The 23,278-nt window shown below is 43.5% G+C and overlaps 2 protein-coding genes across 2 annotated transcripts in view; both read left to right on the top strand.

The window, feature by feature from the left end:
• The window catches only part of LOC119440994 (chitinase-3-like protein 1), a 359,923-nt gene that overhangs the window by 268,018 nt on the left and 68,627 nt on the right, over window positions 1-23,278 (top strand). The gene's annotated exons all lie outside the window — the stretch shown is intronic.
• Window positions 1-23,278, top strand: part of LOC119441568 (diuretic hormone receptor) — a 187,239-nt gene that overhangs the window by 152,389 nt on the left and 11,572 nt on the right. The window contains exons 5-11 of the mRNA XM_037706176.2: window positions 5,026-5,126; window positions 6,223-6,308; window positions 7,934-8,054; window positions 9,968-10,118; window positions 10,928-11,018; window positions 15,643-15,709; window positions 18,751-18,836. Coding sequence (XP_037562104.1) covers window positions 5,026-5,126; window positions 6,223-6,308; window positions 7,934-8,054; window positions 9,968-10,118; window positions 10,928-11,018; window positions 15,643-15,709; window positions 18,751-18,836 — 703 coding nt within the window. The remainder of the gene's footprint in view (window positions 1-5,025; window positions 5,127-6,222; window positions 6,309-7,933; window positions 8,055-9,967; window positions 10,119-10,927; window positions 11,019-15,642; window positions 15,710-18,750; window positions 18,837-23,278) is intronic.

Genomic DNA, 23,278 nt, shown 5'->3' with positions numbered 1-23,278 from the left:
CGAAAAGAAGAGGGGAGCTCTGAGTAGTTTTAAATGCTAAAAGCGTGTGATGAACAGACGTTGCAGCCATTTTGTATACTTCCACGAAAAACTAGGCCTTACATTTGATGTTCCATGCAGCCGGCCTTTCACAAGGGCAGTGTAGATCACTTTATGTCACTGTTTCAGGCGACCAAAATGCTTTTGCTCTCTTTATATTTTTCTTTATTTCAAACTGGCAGAGAAGGACTGAGTACAAACCACGTAAGATACTAGAAAACGTTGTAGAGAACAAACAGTGCACAGTCATTCTTACTACCTCTGATTAGCAACTTCTTAAATTTATGGCTGAAGCATAATGTGATACCACAACTTAAACTTACGCTAAGTTACGTATTCTTCTGCAGACTTATACATTGCTCTTAGTACTCATGTACCTCAGTACTAAAGTACTCTTAGTACCACCCGCATCAAAAAGCAGTGCCCTCAAACAAGCTCCACAGAGAAGCTAGAGGTGCCAAGAATAGTTTAGGGCAAGCAGATTGCACATTGATTTTTTTTTAATACAAAGGTGTTCAACAGAATTCTCTGCGATGTTCGCTACATGCCTTAAACTAAATTGTGGTGTGGTATGTTAGCGGCCTTGTGTATTGCATTGCATTTTCCAAACAAATATCTTAGCCTTTGTTTGGACTTCCGTGTTCTCTTCTTTTCTTGAACTGCTCCGCTGTCCTGTACTTCTGTAGTGAAAATATAAAAAAATGTTTAGTATAGATATGGGGATAACTCGAAACCCACGGAAGATTTCTCTATCGGTCAGAAAAACGGCGTATGAGCCTCTGGGCTCTGGTTCTAACAGAAAAAAGTACTAGATTGGAAAAAAGTTCTCGTCGTTGTGGAGGATTATAGAACATACTAGAGAGGTTATTTTTAAAGAATATTTTCTATTCTTGCGACGCTGCTCACATCATCTCGCTAATACCTCGATTGCAAGTGAAGTGTACTGTGAATACAAACCCTCGAGGTGACTGGGAAGGGGGATGGGTGTTAACGAAGCAGTTAATGCAGATCGTACTACAGAAAAAAAAAGAAGTGACACTCCGCTCTCAAGAGCAGTGGCCGCACTGCACGCTTATGTCGAAAAAGAATAGAAAAGTGCAAGCCCCCCTGCTCAGTGCGTTTGGCGCATTGTGTTATACATAAGGTTTCATGCAATAATTACTATAGAGAGCTTTGGCGCTAGCATCTACGAAAGCTGCAAGCGGGGCGGTTCAGCCACTTTGGGAATGATGGGTACAGTACATGGATTTGCCTAAACTTCGTCCGTCTGACTTCAACCGGCTTGGTAACATTGTAAATCCATCATTTTCAACAAAGTACTATGTTATACATAATTAAAGAATAATCCCGGCCACGGCGGCCGCATTTCGATGGGGGCGAAATGCGAAAACACCCGTGTACTTAGATTCAGCTGCACGTTAAAGAACCCCAGCTGGTCTAAATTTCCGGAGTCCCCCACTACGGCGTGCCTCATAATCAGATCGTGGTTTTGGCACGTAAAACCCCATAATTTAATTTTATTTATTTCATAATATCGGCGAACTTCAAAATTCGAGCACTAGACCTCTAGCACAGAAGCTGGATATTGAAACCATCACGCCACCATCTACAAGCTGCATGGAAGACCCTTACGAATTACTCGCGGGCAAGTCAGGCCATTGAGACGCTTTGGTGCGTTTCGATTTGGCCTGCTGAACTACGGCAATTGGTAGCGATTATGCGTGTTCGCAGAGTCTCCTCTATTTAGAAAAGTAGAGCTTGCTCTGAAATTTAGGACAATGAAGGCAGATAAAGCGCAATAAAGAACGCCACAACAAGTCTGAATCCACAAGCACGAAGATTAGACAAATCCATGCACTAAGCGTCACTCCCGCGGAGGCTGAACAATCGCAGTACGAGAGCTCCCTCTAGTAATTATTGGAGGGAACTCTATGGTGTGTCGTAGCCTGGTACCGTCCGCTGATGTGACGCGCCATAGCGTGCCACGGGGTGTGTCGTAGCCTCCGGCTGTCGTCGACACGTTGTTCCGCGGGCGCTTTTTGACTTGGTGCTGCTTCTTCTGGTTCGAAAAATGTTTTGTTTGGCTTGTGTGCGGACATAGAGCACTGCACGGTCTCGGGCTTACCCGAAAGCCCGGGCCGGGCCGGGTCGGGCAGTTTTTTCACGGGCTCAGGGCGGGCGCGGGCACGGCATGTGCTTTTTAACCCGGGCCCGGGCCGGGCTCGGGCTTTCTGGTGGTGTGCATGTAACGCGCAGCAAGTTATCTTCGCGCGTCTACTACGAAAAACATGTTGCCCCGGCGAAGCGGGAAGCTAGCAGTGCTACGCCCTTTACTTCTTCCGTCGTATTTTGCGCTGTTTGAACAGAATGTAAAAGTCCAGAAAGACGGAAGCCCAGTCAAACCAAAGGATGCCATTGTATTCCTTCCCTAAATCAATGTAATTAATGCTTTCAGCGCGGTGCAAGCACGTCCGCGACTTCCTGATTCATCAATGGCGAATTGGTAAAACGATGACTGGTAAGATAAGATAATTCGTCACGCAGCCGAAATATGGCACTGCGTCCATTCATGATTGCGCGCATGTTCTCAACCGGTCGCCTAGCAGCAGCGCATTACACTGCACCATGGACGAACGAGAAGCATTCTTTCTCCATTTACTCCATCCATGCGCTGCACTCACGACCGGTCGTGGCTGCGCTTCGACTAGAAATACGGTTGAGTGGGACGAGCGGCTAGGGCGGCGCATGCTTTGCAGTGAGGAGCCCGACGTGGAAAAATACTGTGGCGGCGCTGCGATAGAAGTGGATTGGGCCGCATCAAGGTCGCGCCGTTGGAAACTGCTGGTGATACTGCTCGGCAGGGTCATTCGTACTACTTCGCGCGCTGCTATTTGCGTTCAGACCACTGAAATGGTGTTCATAATTGCATATGACATGTATTTATGCCTTACGAATAAATTCATTTCATTCTCTTTTATATTTTATTTTTTTAATGCAGCTCAGTGATCTTTTTCGGTCTCGGGCCGGGTTCGGGCCGGTTTCAAGTCGGGCTCGGGCCGGGCTTGGTTCTAAGGTAAAGGGGTGGCGGGCCGGGCCGGGCGGGTAACGTAGATTATTTTCGGGCCCGGGCCGGGCCCGGGTCTCGCCATAAAACTTTTGGTCGGGTTCGGGCGGGCAGCACAACGTAAAAAGGGGCCCGGGCCGGGCCCGAGCTTAAAACATCGGCCCGTGCAGTGCTCTATACGGACATGCTTCTGCAATGTAGTACTTTAGTACCGGCCTATTGTGAGTCATTTTGACAAGTTTGCGTGTCGCGAAAGGGCAGGCAGGCAGGCAAAGAACTTTATTTTAGGTCCTGAGGAGCGACTCCGAGATCTCGGAAAGGGAGGGTATTTTATTTTCCTTTTCCTAACAAGGCGCTGTCGTGATAATAATATACGTCGTGAGAACACAATGGCAGGCGTAGGAGCTGTCGTGTCGTCAGAGGACGCGTTGCAGGAGAAACACGTGCGATCGAAAGCAATTCAACGCGTCACGTGACTTTACTAACATTCCCTTACAACCATTCGGGCATTGAATCTGTACCTCACGTTTGATGTCAGCTATAAGGAACTGTTCTACCCAAAGCGGTATATATTTAAGTCCGCGCACCAGTGTTGGAAGTAGCCCTTGAGACACGCTTGAGACGCTTGGGGCGCCGAGCTGATGCTTATTTCTATTACTTGAAAACGAGAATCTATGTGATGCATTGTGAGTGCATTCGGCGACTCGGTAATCACCCATCGCTCACTGTCACACGCTCCCAGTATCGCGTTTCAATCGCCGAGCACTGCACACGGCACTGCTGAGCACTTTGCACTGCAGGTGCAGGGTGACCAATTTGAGCTGTTGAGCAATCAAGACGAAGATGCATTGTTCCTTGGTGTTTGCAGTGGCGTGGCACTCTGGCGCTGTCTAGCATGTACTGGACGTATGAATTTCGAATGAATTTAATTACTAAACGCTGTAGGTGCCGCCAGTTGCTCCAATTGCTCAACTTATAAAAGTTTTTCGCAAATTCGCATTGTTAAGTGATGATGTATTGAGAATAACCCGCCGTGGTTGGTTAGTGGTTATGGTGTTGGGCTGCTTAGCACGAGGTCGCGGGATCGAATCTGGGCCATGTCGGCCGCATTTCGATGGGGGTGAAATGCGAAAACACCGGCGTGTACTTAGATTTAGGTGCACCTTAATGAACCCCAGTTGGTCCAAATTATTCTGGGGTCCCCCACTACGGCGTGCCGCATAATCAGATCGTGGTTTTGACGCGTAAAGCCCGATCATTTAATAATGAATTTAAAAACTACTGAAAATAACAAAAGCGCAGGAAGGCCAACCAAAACAATCTCTGGTGCCGCTATAGTACGACTGTCTTGAACACCGCGGCGAAAGTTTCGCGAAAGTTGAGCGATAGCGCTTCAATTCTTATTGAAAAAATGTAAGAATAAGCCCGACTAAGGGTGCTTGACCTATGCGGCATGTCTGATGCAGTATAACTTTACTTGTTCTAGAATGCTTATTTTTCTACTTTGGTGTTCATAGCTTATGCAACTGTGGATTAGGTGTTTGGTTCACATATCAATTTTGCGCATGTTTCCGCTACCGCGCCTCAATACTGCTTCGTATGCGCATGCAGCGATCGCGCGTGGGTTGTCGCATTTTCAGCACGGCACACAACGACGCCATGCGTCCACTAGCCAGTGCGTCACGCTGAATCAATAAGCAGCGGTGTGAAATTCAAGTGGCATCTGATGCTGCTTACTCAATGGCGCCCATCTGATGAAACATGGAAACGCTGTTCTTTTTTCCTGCTCTCATATAGTCTCTCTCTCTCTCTCTCTCTGTATATATATATATATATATATATATATATATAGGGCGCGCCAGTCTTCTTCGCTACAATATATATATATATATATATGTGTGTGTGTGTGTTTCAAATTACAGAAAACGTCACGCGGCAGTGTTGGCAAAATGGATCCTGGGCTCTCCGTTCCGACTATTCCAACTGTAGGCCTGTTTTGGAAGGCGCCACGGCTGATACGCAGGTGAGCACATATTCAATACCTCCCGTTTCTGATATTTGGTCCAGATACGATACTCGAGCTATTTTTAGATAACAAAAGAGGGAACACCCATAAAAAAGTGAGGAGCAGACTGGCACATCTTTCGTGAAAATGACGCCGCGCCCACACGCTTGAATAGGAAGCAAAATAAGCCCAACTTACGAGACAATAGAAGAGCACTACGAAAGATAGTGGGGTACTGTAGCAGAAATGAATTCACGAACAGCCTTGTGGGCCTCGTATCGGCTTTAAGCTCAACCTTTTTGGGAACCGTTAAGCACCAAGCTGTTGAAAATTTCTCGCCAGTGGAAACCGACGGGTGCTGAAAGTTTTCTATTGCAGCAAGTACCCTAGGGTAGCACAGCAGTATCCATAATCCTAGGAAGCCTGCCCTTACAAGCGCTTGGAAGACTTGAACGGAAAGTCCCTAGATAAGCCAGTCACGAGGGTATCGCGCACGTCTTTGCCAGCGCAGGCGATGTGCCACATTTACGCACCGGACGAATAATTTGAGTGCATCGCGTGGCGAGATGTAGCACATGCCGACGTTTGTGTAGAGTATGACCCCCTGGATATATGTTTATCCGGATGTGAGCATCGCAGGTTGGATATTATGCCCTGTACGTGCAAGGTGCAGCAGCCCGCCTACCGTGTTTCTTATAAAGGGTCTCCCAACTAACGTTAGCCGCGACGCTGTTCAACGACAAGGAAGATGGACAAATCATGGTGCAAGATACGATTTTAAAACCTACGGTATTCGGTTGTCATAACTCTGGCAACCGAACACTGTAGGTCTTATATTTGTATCTTGCACCGTGTTGAGCAGCTTGGCTAACGTTAGCTGGGACACACGGTATACTAATCTGCTAGTATCCACTAAAACATTAGTGTTCGTCCCTGAGACGTGTATCTTTGCTGACCTTGAATATTCCACGCAACAGAAGCGAGCTAGCATATGCACTCGGCAACTGAATGAGAACCGACCCTGAAATTACTTGAAATTAGAGGCTCTGACGATTCCAGTTTTCCGTCGTACCGATGTTCAACCGTTTCTTCTTTTTTCTGTGTTTTCCTCCAGGTTGACGAGACGTTGTTATACTACATCGGCTATGGACTGTCACTTTGTGCACTTACCCTCGCCCTGTGGATATTCTTCTACTTTAAGTAAGAAGCTGTATACGCATTCTCTAAGTTGTCTAATTTTAGTTCTGAACCTTCAGTATCCTCGTTCGCTCTAACGGACTGAGGAAAAAAATGCGTAGACTGACGTCTGTAATTATACCTAGAAGCCCATACGTTCAATCAATGGTGCCGAAGCAAGCAATTTACTTTACGTCTAGCAGTGGCAAATTGCTCGAGATCTGTCTTTTTGTAAGAACACTGATATCTTACGTTTGGTGCATTTCTCATAGACTCTCTGGTGGTGATGCTTAGTCTGTGGTGCATTTAAGGCGGCTTTTAATCGACTCACTTAAAACTAGTCATCGTTTTTAGTCATTAGGGGTCCTGCAGCACTTTTTGAGCATGGTATAACATATAACATAACATATAACAAGTTATTCTGCTGTACACACTGGAGCGAGCGTTTCGCTCAATGAGCGCCTGCCATTTCTTCAATGACCCCAAAATACCCGCCACATTTTGCGCTTCTTTGACCGAAAGATAAAATTTATAGTCATTCGGTGATTTTTTAAAACCTAATGACTAATCAGGACCTCCGTTAATAAACAGAAAAGTAATACTTTATAATTGAGAAGGCAACGGTGCCATTTGAAGGTTCAGAAGGGAATGGCTGTGCCATTAACACGGCTTCCGCGATCGCGTGGTTTGACGATCCGTTTACAGAGACCATGTACTACCAATAAACAGAACGATGTTGAACAAAGCAACGTTGCCCCCCTCTCCCCTTTCTCCTGCAACCGGCCACAGCAACACAGCTTAGGCCTGAGTAGGAATGACCGAAATATCAGTTGAAAGTCACGATGACATTCAAAGGGCTGCGTTTGATCTCCATTCTATCCGTTCGTACGAGGCGCATTGAAAAAACAAGTCCAACTAGCTCTCTATGAATAAGTCAACGACAACGCTAAGCAGCTACAACGTCATGCAATTCTTCCCATCACCTATCAAACCGAATCATAACACAGACCGAACGTTCACAAAAGCAATGCTCACGATTAGCCTTGGCATGAACGCTCAGTAACTGCTCTAACTTCCATTCTCTGCAAGCGGGCAAATTCTTCCGCGAAGTTGTGGTTCGTGTTATTATGGGCGTTTTGTGCTTTGCGTTCGGGATAGTGGTGAAATGTTGAAAATCAATTTGTGAAACAGCAGAGTAACATTGTAACCAAAAGTGTTGTTTTGAATTGCATTGCGAGCAATGTGATGCTGTTGCTAGGGTATTGATGCTGCGTCCTTATCACCAGCCGGGGGGTGGGGCGTTTGAGTCGAACCCAAGAAATAACAAGACTTTTTCTTATTTTATTTCAACGCCTATGCTTCGAGCGTAATGTTGCGTGACGTTACACAGATAGTCGGAGTACGAAGATCAAAACTGTATGCCACATTGAAAATATTCGTCTAAAAGTTTTGTTTGATGAACCTCTTTCTTAAGTTTTGCAGTTTTCAGAGACGATGCAGCGGGGCTGTTTTAAATCTTGCCCGGAACGCACCGATTTTATGCGTCATTCGTTGTTATCGATAACCTATTTCTTATCTATGAGAATGGCTATTTATACGCTAGCGGTGATATTTCTCAAGTAACAAAGCTCAAATGTTGTTTCTTTCAGAGACCTTAGCTGCCTCAGAAATACGATACACGTGAATCTTATGATTACGTATTTTCTCATCTCTATAATTTGGATCATCACCGCTACGCTGCAGTCGGTGCCTTTGCCAAATTTCCAAAAGGTGAGCTGTGAAACGAATGGAAGCGTTTCTGTCGTCGAGGAGCTGTAAATTTCACGCATGCCGGCCATTTATTTCCAAGCTGCAGTTGTTTTTGTCGTTTATTTAGCTTGGCAGGGCCGCTTGGCCTTTTTTAAAATGAAGGGCTCCTCCAAGAGCTCTAACATTGCATGCCTCCATACACCTAATCACACATGAATACTTGCAGGTTTAGAAAAGCAAGAAACGCATAGCTAGATCAAGGCAGATATAGAAACATGTATCTAGTAGATGCGGCGTTGTCACAGCGTGACCAATACAAAGGGCTGAACATCTCACGCGGCGCCCCACGTGATCGCAACGTCCGTTTAATTTATTTAATAGGGTTTCGTACAATAATTGCCACAGGGAGCTCTTGCCCAGTGATCATTTAAAAAACTTGAGAATTATAGGTAGTACATTGACTTGTATACTTTTCGTGCTTGTGACCTTAAACGTTTCCGTGATGTTCTTTATGACGCTTTCTTTTAAACAAATGTCCGAGCAATCCCAGTTTTCTAAACTGAACAGAGTAGTAAGTATCTGGGAACATGCATAATCACTGTGGTTTATAAATTATAGAAATTGGCAAGGTAATTGGAAAGTAAAAGGACGAAGTTTACACAAGTGTAGAGAGAGAGAGAGAGAGAAATCGAAGAGAGGAAAGGCAGGAAGGTTAACAAGACGCACGTCCGGTTTGCTACCCTATACTGGGGAAAGGGGGTACAGGGATGAAAAGAGAGAGAAAGGAAATAGAGAGAGCAGAGTTTCGCGCACATTTGAAACTTCGCACGAAGTTTACACAAGTGTAAGTATTACAGGTCGTTACCATGCTGGCCGAACGTCCATGCTTGCAGTTTCCGTACACATTGGGGTCATAATGCGCTCTTTTATCTTAGGAAACTAGGCTTGACGCACCGGAAAGCCTGTTCATCATACTTGAGGCCCTAGTCCACTAGACATGTATTGAACTGATGCAATATGTAGATGACGCAATGATTCACTGTACACTCTAAAATGCAGACTCCATGCATTGCCTATATACGGAATCAGTGGATGTCTATGAGTGCAATGACAGCGAGTAAAAGGTAAAGAAGTTAAACGAGAACATGCAGCCACAGAGACCCCAGGTTCAGTGTCCGTATGAAAAACAGCTTTCATTCGCAAGAGCTGTTCGCCATCGGCCTGCTGCCTTCGCTAAATTATACTGACTGTCGTAGTTGTGCAGATAATGTTCGTATACAAACAGCTGCGGCCTGCGAACTAGAGTTGAATACGGGCGCTGATTTTAATAAGACACACTCTCTGTAGGTGTGCCGTAGTATGAAATATTTCTTGCTCTGCAGAGGAACGTTCCAAAAGGAATGAGTCGCTATCAACCCAGAAATTTCTCATCAACAGGGCGAAATAAGTGTATGACTGACTGAAGCAAGATAACGCTGCAATTCCCGAACGATCATAATATATGCTACGCCGAGTTAAATGCTTCAAAATGCTTATTGAAGTCTTGAAAACGTGTTGCAAAACTAATAGTTACGTTTGAAATATGCGGGAGTGAAGTTTCAGCTGCCGATAGTTTATCAAGACAAATGCTAATTAGTTCAGTAATTGAGTATTAAGTTCAGTAAATTTAATTCAGTAAATAGGTTATAACAGAAAAAAACATTTCGTAGTTTTTTTCTACATATGAACTTTCCATGGTCAGATATAAATCTCCATAATTTTTTCAAATTTATAATGTGGAAATGTGTTTGGGCATTACAGAGACAAGGATGTAGGGAAGATGATGTTATAATAGCCGAGTGTAATAATAAGCATCCTTAGATGTTTCACTAAATCAGGAGTGGTGTTTTTCTCATTAAATATCTATAACATGATTTTTCCCTAATCGAACGCAGGCAGCTTGTGGTCTCTACATTGTGCTCACGTATTTAATGGGGACCAACTTCTTTTGGATGTTCGTTGAGGGCCTCTACCTCTACATCCTAGTCGTGAAGACGTTCTCCGTAGAAGTCGTGCGGATACACGTCTACGCCTTCATTGGCTGGGGTGAGTGCTTATAGACATGATGTCAATTTCACATAACTTTGCAGAGTCCTTCTTGTTCAATTGAAATGAAAATAAAGAAACGAGGTCTAGGCGCCATAGATTGTCGCCGGCTACTCCTTTTCACGCAGTATTAGCAATAATAAAGAAGTTTCAAAAACGTCACACGTTTGCAGCACGTACAGCGAGATTTGCTATAAAACGTTAATGAAGTCCGAATATAGTCGTAGGCACGCTGCAGCACACATAGACAAAAGGCGAGGATAAGTTACACCACTCACTGCAAGGAGTACCGAATATTTGCGCGTTTAGTGTGTTTCAAGCAGGCACACTTTTTACACCCTATGTTACCTATAACCGTCTTGAGCATGCTATTAAGGCTCATGAAAGGAGGTGTCGCACTCATGGTTTAAGGCCTTCTTTTTTCCCCCGACACCATTTAACAATGAAACAAGCTTTGGCGTAGCATTTAAGGTTGCCAGTCTTGCGCAGAGTCCCTTTTCTTCCTAAATAATATTCTTTGAGTGCGTTGCAAGGTTTTCTCTTTTTTTTTCTTATAATTATGCTACTCTATCTATGCACGCACATTACTTTTGTTTTGTATTTTAGTATAGTTAATGTCCCCCCTGCAATAATGCTTTCACGGCGCTGCAGGTTTGTCATATAAACAAATAAATGGTAAGACAATATCGCTCGGCGGAAAAAAAAAGACCCTCGGCGCTTTTGGACTTTAATGTGGCGCTCTGCTTTCGAGAGCTATTAAGAAAAGAAATTACCTGATCATCTGGCTGTTCTTTACCTTTGGTTTTCAGGTTTGCCTGCAATCATTACTGCTATCTGGGCGACAACAAAAGCCTACCTCAGCTCCAGGCAGCACAGCGACCTCACCATCTCTGATACCGTGTATGCAATCTTCACTGCTGACATCGTGCATGTTTCACTGCAAACTGATTGAAGATGGTTGTCTCTTTTTATTTATTAGTGTTCGTATTCAAACGTTGCAGATTCTTGTCCCAGATGCACTAGCACAAATTCCAGAGGCAAAGAAACGTTGAAAATGCTACCACGTTTCTTTTATTATAACACGTACCCCTTTCGTTCGTTGTTATTTTCGGTTTGAACAGATTCTCTTAAAGATCACCTGTAACAGGCCAGCGTTGTTTCGTCTTTTCGAATGTATTTTAGGAAGAGGCAGAATATACCTGCATGAGGAATCACCACACACCGGTGGTTAAAGATCACCTGTAACAGGCCAGCGTTGTTTCGTCTTTTCTAATCTATTTTAGGATGCGTCAGAATATACTTGTATCAGGAATCACCACACACTGGTGGCTTACTCACACAGATTCACTAACTTTTTTAACTGCCTACTTTGGTGCACCTATTGCAAATGCAATGTTGAAGCCGGGCTTCATTAAAGTCAGGTTTGTTTACCTCAAATTATAAGTCTAGCATTACTTTTGAAGTGTCCAGCCTTAAAGTTTGTTGCGGAATACACTGGGGGTTCTATTTAATTGTTTCTCAAAGCCGTGCGTCACGCAGTACTGGGCGGTACTACTTACAACGCCAGTATATCTTTTAGCAGATTTTGACGAGGGATATTTGGATGGAGGCGTTAGGCTTTGAGAGAGGGATGGATGGATGTAAAACTTTATTTGGTCCTGCATGGTGACCCATAGAAGGGCTAATCCCACGTCGGGACCGCAAGACGGAGCTTCGCGGCCGCGTCGTGAGCTTGCTGGACTGCCCAAAGTTGTTCAACTGCCATTCGCAGTCCTGGATCAGGCTTTGAGAGAGAGAGAGAGAAGAAACATGAAAGAGAACCAGGGAGCTCAATCAGGCGCGCGTCTGGATTGCTGCCCTACACAGTGGGAATGGGGTTAATGGATAAACTAGAGCGAAAGGCAAGAGAGGGATCACTAAGCTAAACGCTTAATGCACATTAGCATTCTAGTTTTTACTGATGTCTGTGGACTTCAGAATCTGCAGCAGTTCCTGCTTAACAGACATTATTTCACTTTCAGGAAATAATTTCGCTTTCAGACATTATTTATTTCAGGAACATATTTCGTGAAATGAATGAATAAAATGTTAACACTAAATCTTATTTAATTAGCCACTTGGACGTTGCGATTCTTCATGCATATAATGCCGGTCTCTTCAGGTAACACTCCTGAACAGACTTAATTACGCTATATGCTCTATGCGGCTGAGAAAAAAATATTCGAAGTGAACAAAAAGGAAGAAGAGCTTGGTAGAGCTTTACTTACAGTTAGCTATGGTATAAAAATATACCGCATCACTGCATGAGGGTGCAAGTTAGGGCATATAATTGCTTTACCTAATTGCGCACCTACAACTTCACACGATTTATTGTAATGGGGAAACATGCCATGAGAAATCTGTACAGCGTTACATGAAAACGTCGGTTCAGCAGCACTCAACTTTCTGTCGATTACGTGAAATTTAATAATTATGATTTTTTTCACTACTTTTGGCTACCTGATTTTTACGCTGAGTACTTATTTCTCCGCTGTTTTATTGTTCCTTGTATTTTCTTAAAACGTTGTTATTGCTTGCAATACCTCAACAAAACCCGCGATATGATAAATAAGAAATCATACAGCAACCGTCCGAGCTGATTGTCTAAGCAAGCGCATAGCTTTATGACCGCGCTGAATGCTGCATGCAACTCTGTGGATCAGTGAAATGCGACATACGAACCGACAAGAACATGAAGGTGGCATGCCTAACTTTTATAGTATTTTCAGAATTAAAATACAATGTAGTGGTGTTTAATTATTTTGGACCTGTGGGAAGGCAAATATTTCAAGAGAATCAATCAAAGATTTCATTTTCTTAATCTAGAAACCTCTTTCTTTAATTGTGCTATAGGTGTTACCAAAACGTGGAAACACTCTGCACGGTTATTCTTTCTTTTTGTTGTCCTTACTGCGGAAGCCGCATAGCACCTCCCTGTATAACTGATGCGAGGCGAGCACTGACGACGTTGCACACCAGGCGCGAGAAGGAACGCTGTCGTTTCCATCACACGGCGACGAGCAATACGCCCCCGCAATTGAGCGACGTCTCCTCTCAGCCCCTCGTGAAGCTACGCGTCCAGCAAGCCACACACAAACGGCAATTCCAGAAGGCGCTCCGATACGGAAAAAGATTTGGATAACGGATCTGTTATTGTTTCGCACTGTTAACATTTCAGTCCGACAAGATTTATCATGAAATGCGTGCGTTGTCTGTGTTCTGTTTCAAGAAGTTTCTTTGCGGGCTGTCATTCTCAAAATTCCGAGGAATAACCTTGTAAAGAATGTGAGACTAGGTATGACCAACTTTAGGGATAGAAGGCGAACTTTAGTGCCGTATGGAACATTTTTCGCTAACGGGACGACTATGCTGGCTACGACACCGATACCTAGGCAGCCTACCGACACTGGACTTTTAGCGATACGGGGCCGATAATTCTGTATCGTTAAAACGCGCCTGATTCTAAAAAAAAGCAATTCTCATTAAAGCGCTGTAGTCGCCGGAATACGTGCCACGGTAGCACTTCACCCAATCTGTCCTCTATACGTAGTGATCATATTTAAGATTTAGAGAATTTTTATAAATCTGCTGTTACAGATAGCGTAATTCTACTCCTTCAGATAGATTATTCACACAGGCGTACATTACTTGTACCAGAAATTGAAACACGTGTTTAATTAAATAATAAAAATACTAATTAACTTCATTTTACGGCACATCGCAATTTAAGAATTGTAGCCGGTAAGCTTGCAAGGCGTATCCATTTCGAATGAATGAATATGTAAAATAGTATATATTAGGTTTGCTTAGGATAGATAGGACACGCTGTCTATGGCTGGTCTATCGCCTTTCTCCTTGCCATTCTCAACCTTTTATCTTAGCACGTTGCTTAGAATTATTTTGGCGCATTTTAACAAATAGTCGCCTTATTTTTTCCCCTCTGTATTGAAATTCTCAGAAAAACATTTGCAGCGGCATGTAGCACTGCTTTTGAAAACATAAGCGTTACCGCATTTTAGTCTCACTGTCAGAAACCTAAACTACACTTGATATTGAAAAAAACTTTGTACAGCAAAGCGCATCCATATATGAACGGCGGTCCCGTATTCAGATGATCAGCACGACTAAATTTGTTTATGTTAACATGACCTTTTTTTCTACGCACGCGAACTGACATCCTCCATTCTCGAGATGGAACTTAACGCTGTATTTTTCGGTATCTTTGAAAATTTGGGCTTTAAAGTCGTCTTATGCAAATACGCGAGTCAGCCGTTCAATCTTATTCGCTCACACGTGGAGGTCGGTGGAGAAGGTAGGCAATTTACTTCCATTATTCCATGGTGCACATTTTACTCGTCTCACCAATGTGCTTAAAAAAGAAGGAAATAAAGAAAGCGTACATCCGCTTTCGCTAGCGCGCTATTTTTCTTTTCTTTGCTGACGTTTCGATGAGTCATGGTTACAGTTTACGTAACTTTCTTTTTTCTTTGTGTTGACGACGTGACTCTCGGAGCTTTTCATTTTGCATCAGAATACATATCGTTGCTCAACTTTAGTGGTTGTAAAACGAGCAGTATATGGCAAGCCTAAAAAAAAAAAACTCGGTGCTATTTTTCTGGATCCATAATCTCATAGTGACCATGTCGGATCCATTATAAAATAGCGTATGCTCGCGTATAAACCTAAATACGCTTATACAATTATGGTACGTGGCGTGTGGGTCTTTTTTAAGTAGGGATAGAACTCTTGAAACTGTGCACGACACACGGTGCTACTGTGTGAGTGCGTGTACGAATCACTAAGTAAAATTGGAAGACGTGGCTATAGCTGTCACAACTGTTCGTTCATTTTAAGTCTGTTTTATTCACACGCTAGTAAATATATCCTGACTGGAGTTGTAAGTCACTGCTTCCATCTCAGAATAAGCTGACCAAACCCGAAGCAAGATACTTAGATCTTGTTGTGTCATATGGCACATCATTGTTTCACAATCATATATGATTGAAATCACATATTTACCAACATTACGTAAAGTGTGGAGCCGTTATAAAACAAATATTGCTAATGCTTGACTCCTTGCAAATCACCTCGCCTCAAGAAGGTTTGAAAAAAATAAACGTGTTCGTACATTTACTTCCATGCGATCTATAGTCGGTAGCCAAATGTGCGTGACTTCTTCGGATTATGTTTATCACAAAAATCACATATATATTTTTTCGTCATTGACAGAAACTGGCGCGAACCTAAATGTTAGCCACCCATCATAATAAAGTACGAACATCCCGCGAAATTTTCATTTTCTTTATCCGTTCCTGCAACGCAGCATCTTGCGCTCAACCACCCCTTCAAGCGTACATAAAAATTACTTTTCTGAAGCAGACTTAAACCTCATACGATTGCAAACAGAAAACTTGACATGCTGAGACCTTCTCACAGATAATAAATTTTTTCTTTGTTTTTTTTTAAATTTTCTTGTTCTTTTCAGGTGCGTATGGCAGATGAGGGACCTGTATGATTGCATCTTCATCGTGCCAGTGATCGGCGTCCTCTTGGTAATATATTGTGTCAGATAAATGTGTCAAAGTAGATTTGTCAAAGGATCATAAAGGAAAGCAGACCGAGGTGTTTCTTACCAATTTCCTGAGATACATGATCTACGTTTTTTCTCGACATACGTGTGTACAACCAGATAAATGTGCACGCGCTACAGCGACTGTGTGCATTAAAGTTTCAATATCCAACGTTGTTTTATTTCCTTTCCTAAACGATGCTGCCGCAATAATGCATGCTCACGCAATCTAGTAATGCATACTCGCGCAGCCTCATGTATACCCAGCTACAGCAGTAATTCTGAAAGTTTTGTTAAGCATTTCTCCTGTGATAATGTGAAAAATTGTTACGCATTCAGTGGGGATGTGCAAAGTTTATTTTACTATCTTACAGTGTCAAATTAGGTGTCGCTTAAGAAAATGATGAAAGCAGGTCAATAGTGGTGGCCTATCCTTCAAAGCTCTCAATAGCTTCGTTCTTTTTATTCGCAGTCTAATTTTTTAGGATAGGTGAAATTATGTGCAGCCGGGGTGAAACTCACCGCACTGCGGTGTCTGACGAAATACCGAACAATTCTACAGCCTTGGTGCGCAGTCTGGTATTTGGATTTCCTTCGTGTACAAGTATATGCGAACAACCAGCGCTGTGCGGTTTTGCGGGGCGCCGTCACAAACTGCTGGGAGGTTCATCGCGTTTTCGTATTCCGCGGTGTGTGCTCTTATGCCAATTTCTAATTGAGGGATAGTTGTCGCTTGTTGCTTACATTAGAGGAAATAGTCTTCTTTTCTACTGCTCTTGTGATTACTATTTTATAACTCTCAACGAGCGCATTAAAAATACTTTTTCCTTCAAAAGTATAGGTATGAAGCTTGCAATTGGAGGTTTTCAGTAGTACTATAAAACCACTTTCGCTAATGAGCTCGCTAATTTAATCCAATGATATCAGTTTTTTCTCCACCCAGCGCATACCTTATATCGCGCCGAGTGCTTTCCGCATCTTACGTCACAGTAACTATATTTTGCCCACAATAATACAGTTGCAAACGTCATGCACAGCCTTTTAGTGAGGACGACCCACCCTTGTCCTGTTTTTGCTAGCAGTGAGCAACTGTATGCAACGCTGTAGGCTATTGGCTTTAAAAGTACAAGTGTGTTGCTGTTTACTTTGAGTCACCTATAGTCAGAGGTGAAAAATAATCAGTTCCCGCTTTTAGCCCCAACGAAAGCTATCAATTATGGAGGCACCCCAAAAGTGAAGAGTTTCGTTGTGCTTTGGCTCAAAAACCTTCACTTCGATGAAAGAAATGCAAATATATAAAAACCTTACCGTTCGCTCTAACAGAGCAGAACTAGTGTGAGAATTAGATTCGATCTAAATATGGCGCACTCGTATCAATTGAATCGCCACTTCTAGAAAGAATGTTTGCTGCGAGAGTACAAGATAAGTGTCTTTCTAATGCGATAGCGTTTAGGGCCCCGTGTCGCAGAAAATCCGGCGTCGGCTACCGGCGTGTGATCGCGGGTGGCGGAGAAAATCATCCAAGCACATTGACCGCGCAGGCCCTCCACGTTGTGCAAGCTTTTGGCGAACACAAATTGAATTTCTCACAGTGAAATCCGTCAGAAAAATAGTAAAGTACGACTTTACCATTCGGCGTCGGATTCGCCGTCGGGTTATAAATTGAATGCACGAGAAAACCTAATTCTGCTACTAAGAAACTCAAACACAAACCTCTTTTCCAGCATTTCTACTAGTCCTGCGCGCATCGGGGCAATAGCAAACAAATAATAAAGTAATAAAAAAAGGTGGTGGGGCCTTCACATTTTAATATAAGGCCACTTATGTTGCCCCTGGAAAAACGTCCTTCCAGCAGTGCATTTGAGTTTAAAAGTGAAGGCGACTTTAAGGGCATCGGTGTAAGCTTTGTCTTTGTAAGCTGGCTTACCCACGTTCAGTGTTACAGGGAATGAAGCCTACTTGCCGTATGCGAACGATGGGATGCGAACGGGTCCCGATAACACTATCGCGTTCTACTCTTAAAGGCGAAGCTTAAGCGTCCTCCAATTTTTTTATTCGTCTTAATAAAATCGTGAAAAAGACTTTGCCTCATTGCCGTTAGCTGACACCTTCATAGCTGCGCTCTCTCTCTCTCCTCCCCATCTTTCATTCCCCCTCATCCCGCTCCCATGTGTAGGGTAGCGAACCGGTTGTGCTGAACTAGTTAACCTCCCTGCCTTTCCTTCTCCACTCTTTCCTTCCTCCTTCATAGCTGCGCTTTCACAATGGGAACCTTCCCGCGTTGCAATGTTAGGGCTTTAAATCGTACAAGTGTCTGCATTGTTAGGATACTAACTGCGATAACATTTGACTCCGGGGCATTATGCCAAAAAAAAGGGGGGGGGGGGAGCGAGAATCGCAAAATGCTGTTTCACTATAACTATCACTATCACCTGACAAAAGTACGCAGCTGCCTTTATATTTGTAAAAACCTCTTACTCGGATTCATCGCGTAAAAAGAATTCTACCGCCTTTTATTTTGTGCACGAGGACTTGCCGCAAGACTTAGGCGGCATGAGGTAAAATCTAATGAAAGCTTGTCCGCGTAGACATGTCGTCCCGTTACCAGTTTCGTGCCAAAATTCAGTTGAAACCGAACGGCACTGTATGGATAGGAACGCGCTCGATTTTACAAACTAGGTATTTGCTCGTGAGACCACTTAACGATTAGTGAATTTCGACGGTGTTATCCGGGAAGTCTGAGTGCTCTTTATTTGAGCAGATAAATTAGAATAGAAAAATGCACTGTCGTGCCCAAATGGTTGAGTTGCGGTTGCCTGTACTTTAAATTTTGTTTACAGCGATAACGCCCCGAAATGGAAAACGTGTGTCTTACTCAATGCCGTCCACTGATTTATTTGTTACTTCGTGAGCGAGAAGAGCGTGACGCTGTTTACTAACTGTACTACATTGTAGTCATATCTCGCCCTTGGCGCCATAAAACGCCGCGCCGTCATCATTGTGTACTCTTCTGTTGCATTTCAGACGAACATGTTTTTCCTGGCCGAGATAATGTGGGTGCTCATCACGAAGCTGAGAGCTGCGAACACCGTCGAGTCTCGCCAATACAGGTCAGTGCTCGCCGCTTCACCGGAGAAAGTCATTAACGCTCCTTCCACCAACTTCATCGAATCGGGTTATAACGAAGAGGTCTGTGCAGTCAAAACAGTTGGATATAGAAGCTACTTCGATGTCCTCAAACTGACCTATAACGAACTTGAATTTTTGTTCTGCGTTGGTTATATACGGATTTCTTATCTCTAGTCAAGAACTTTAGGTAGGAAGGAATCCGTTTATGGAAAAGAAAAATTCGTGTTCCAGGCGATAGTATTTGCTTGTTCCGGGAAGTCTTCCTCGGCCTCACTGAGAACTGTGTTCTCGATGCGTGCCATGTTGTGCAGGCGTGCTTATGTTCACATTCCTCAATGTCCGCACAGCACCGCCGCAGCACATTGACCGCAAATGTCTGTCCAGTGGCCTCGGGTAAGGCAGCTCCTCACCTTGTAGCGGACGCCCAGAGTTCGATATATCCATTGTCCACATTGCTGTGGACAAGAGTATCGGACAGAAAGTTTCGCGGGTTCGATATAGACAATACTTCATTTTATGTGCGCGTTCGTTATATTCGGGTTTGGCTGTAGTGATGATGTGCACGCTTGTTATTTGCGATTTGAAGGTCGGCCTCTGCGCCTGCGTTGGTTTCCATCTCATAAACCCGGAAATTTAGGCCAGAGGCAATGATATGAGAGAGACTTGTATATTTAAATGATGACCGTGAAACCGCGCTTAGAGGCAAACAGGGTCAGAAGGTGCTGTGAGCCCCCGAGCGAGGTGTTTTCGTCAAACGTGTTTCGTGGTAGTGCATTTTGAAAACAGGTGTAACACGTCGACCGTTCGCTCTTGTTCACATGCACTTTGGCCAGGAGAGAAAACAAGTTTTCACAAACAGCGCAATAAAAGCGCACTAAGTTCAAGACAACAGTCATTCTGATGCCACATCGCCTTACCACGTACAGTAACCGCAGCTTCTGCGGCAAAGCAATTTGCGCACTGAAGGTCACAACTGAAGTATCTGGGGCAGGGAAGCGTACAGGCGCTCGGTGCTGGGTAGTATACGGCCATTCACTACCGTTGTATCCTACTGCTCAAACTTTCAATTTTTCAGCGGAAGTCTCTGTCTATGGCACTTGCAGAACATAGGCGCAGGTTTCAGTGAGGGCACATATGGGCATATTTTTACACATCTGCTTGCTAATACAAGCAAATTATTTGCGATAGAATTCAATATGCCCAAACTTGGCTGTCAACAAGGATGTGCCTTTGGTTTTGAGAGAAGTGCTTCTTAGTGAGGACCGTTTTCGTCGCGGCTGAAGATTTCATGTTTTAGACTCGGTATACATGTGTGAAACCCGCAAGAAACTGTGCATAGATACGGGGTGTTCATTTTTAAGTTTCACGGAATTTTTAAATGTCACCTGTGACAGATAGCATAATTATTGTCCATGAACTGGTATATTCGAAGACGCGGACATTACTAGCACGAGAAATTGAAACACACATCCAACTAAATAAAGAAAATTCACTAATTAACTTCCTAAGTTATTTCTTTACGGTACATATTACTATTTACGCATCCACTTGAATTGAATTTGCAGGTTGACACCAGTTTCAAGATATTAGTTCCCAACGTTGAGCATTCCAGTTACTTTTGTGTTTCAATGAATAAAAGAGCGTTTTGTTAAAAAAGTAAGTGGAACAACCGTGCTTTCTTACGGCGAGTTCGATGGCGCACGCGGCTGTAAACTGCGTGGCTTAGTTTTCAGGATTCTGGAGGGAATAATTATGATTATTGATTTTTCGACAATAGGAGGTCTTCTTCGAGTATCTGTACACGCGAATGCTGAGTGCGCCAGGTGCATCTCAAAGCTTTCATTTCGGCGACATTTTGAGGATGCGATAGAATGAAATAGACGACTGTTCGGGTTAGCCATAGAATTCAGGGTAATAAAGAAACCTACCAAGAGAGATATCCAACAGGCATTCCATCGTTGAATACCTGCGTGCAAAGCACGAAACCGAAATTTTATTCTTTAAGCTTTCTCTTCTCTGCCGTCCTTGCAAAACACTTTTTTTTTTCGCAGAAGATAAAAGGCTTGAAAATATTTCATCAAATGGCAGAAGTTTGACAGTAACGTTTTGCCGGGAAAAAAGACCAGTGAAATAATGTGCAAATAAAGCAGGGTGGTAATTATGCAGACTATCAAAAAAGCTAAAATTGCTTTTGCATATCTTTCAGGCGCGACACGCGCTACCTTTTCATAGTGGTTGGCAAAGGAGACAAGGCCAGGATATGCTGAATCATGATGAAAAATCAATAGGGTTCATTGCGTTCATTTTGATACGTTTGGAGCGGTTGCGCCGCCATTTTCCTGCGAGAAATTGAAGCCATTCACTGAGTCTTCACAGCAGTACTCTAGGCGAATAAACACGCAACATTCGTGTGCGTTATCTGATTGCTACTAGCATTTGCCTGCTAGAAAAATCGGTCCATCGTGTTTGCTCGTTCTTAACTCGTCACACCTAATAACAGAAAAACAAGTTTTACACGTTGTTATACAAACGATCATGCAGTTGGGGCCCGTGTTCATAACTTTTACTTCGCGGCCGCAAAGCCTTTTTTTTTCTTCACAGAATTTACGGTAGCCAACAAATCAAGCTTGCAGGAAGCATATACAGATAACTCAGCTATAGTTACAGATTTCTTCCCCTGCAAAATGAAAACAATACCCATAAAAATAGCAGCATAAAAGTCATGGTTTAACCTTGAACATGTTGCTAGGGCAACAATCATTTTTACATAGTTAACACTAAAACAATGACGAAGGTAAATACCTTACAAAGATTAGCTACAAGCCTGGGAATAATTAGGTGTAATCATATATGTCTTTTAGTTGTGCATATATTTAAATCAACGCATTGGTGAAAAAAGTTATTCCTTCTTCGTTTTACTCTGCACATAAATACAACAGATAGCACTTGCACTTGCTGACGAATGCTGACAACGTTCCCACTGGTTTAAGTGAATGGTTGGACGTTTAGAGTATTCTCATTTTCAAACGTGAGTGTGTGTGTGTGTGTGTGTGTGTGTGTGTGTGTGTGCGTGTGTTTAAGAAGTGTTGTGGCTGACGCCGCAAAGCTTGTTATTTTTTGCGTTCTGTTGTGTTTATTACCGGCCCTTGAGATCTGTGGTTCGTGTTAAAGAACCTTCTAACCTAAAGAAATTAAACTCTTTAAACGGCCCTCATCAGGCCCAATAGGACTTCTTTTTCATAGACTAGACGCCCGAAGCGTGGTCGAGAAAGCGCACTACCCTAAGAATATTTAGAAAGGTGTTCGCAGCAGTCCAGACACAAGCAAATGAAGTGTTGTGAGAAGGTGCCGCGAGGAGACGAGCTGTACCCTCCCCGTAGCAGAGGCTGTCTTCCAACCACTAAAGTTAGTTGTCTTCCAACCACTAGATAAAGTTGCAAGGTAGCGCCTTTATTTCATCTAGCTGCCATCCTAATCATCCTCGCGCTCTCCCGTTATGATTGGTTCGGTACGAGCACGTGCAACTTCCACATGACCACGCCGATCGCTAGCGTCACTAAAATGTTCCTTAGTTCTTTCACTTAAACATCCTTACGTGTTTTGAATGGGAAAGCATAATAAACGTCCACATTAACTACTTAATTCGTTACGTTCATGATACGTGACGTCATACATTTTCACAGTGTGCTACACAGCTCTAGCTTACTCCACCTTACGCTATTTCTACCAACCTTAATCCACCTTGCTCTAATTTGTTCATACAGTGAGCCCGAAAAGGGCTCACAGTATGAATAAATAAATAAATAGATAGATAAAAAATAAATAAACTTTAATCCACCTTAAGCTGACTCTAACGTCTGCGACGTGACGTGCGCAATGATGCAGCAACTAAGCACACCTTTAGTCAGCCAGAACCGTTGAGCCGCCGTGGCGTTAGGGAAGCGTGATCGCTCCCACCCCGGAGGCCCGAGTTCGATTCCCACCTCGACCCAATGCACAAAATTTTCTTTTCAAAGCCATTTACTGTGTTTATAAGAACCTGCCTGAGAAATTTGACGGCAATCCGATCATTCTTAAGTGTTTTTATTCTTTGCGCCGTCGGCTGTTATTCCAACCATCGCTTGGTCACGCCGGATTTCCTGCGTACTTGATATACGTATAATGCATTCTGCATTAATATATCTAGTACGACGCAAGCTGGAAGCTACTTTTCTGACGCGCGTGTTGAGAGGTTTGAAAACTTTTTGGGATGCTCGCGGCACCTCATGTAGGAGTAAGATTAGAGGAGGAGAGGAGCAGGAAAGGGACGTGGCGCAAGCTTACCTAGGGACCTTACCAACCAGCACCCGGGAAGCGAAATCTGCTCTCCTACCGTCTATAAACGGTTTGCACTGACGCCATCGTGATCGCCTTGTTAAGGTGC

This window comes from Dermacentor silvarum, chromosome 2, assembly GCF_013339745.2.
Source record: "Dermacentor silvarum isolate Dsil-2018 chromosome 2, BIME_Dsil_1.4, whole genome shotgun sequence".
Taxonomy (NCBI): Eukaryota; Metazoa; Arthropoda; class Arachnida; order Ixodida; family Ixodidae; genus Dermacentor; species Dermacentor silvarum.
Note: the sequence above shows the minus strand (reverse complement) of the source record. Positions and strands in the feature narration are given on the sequence as shown.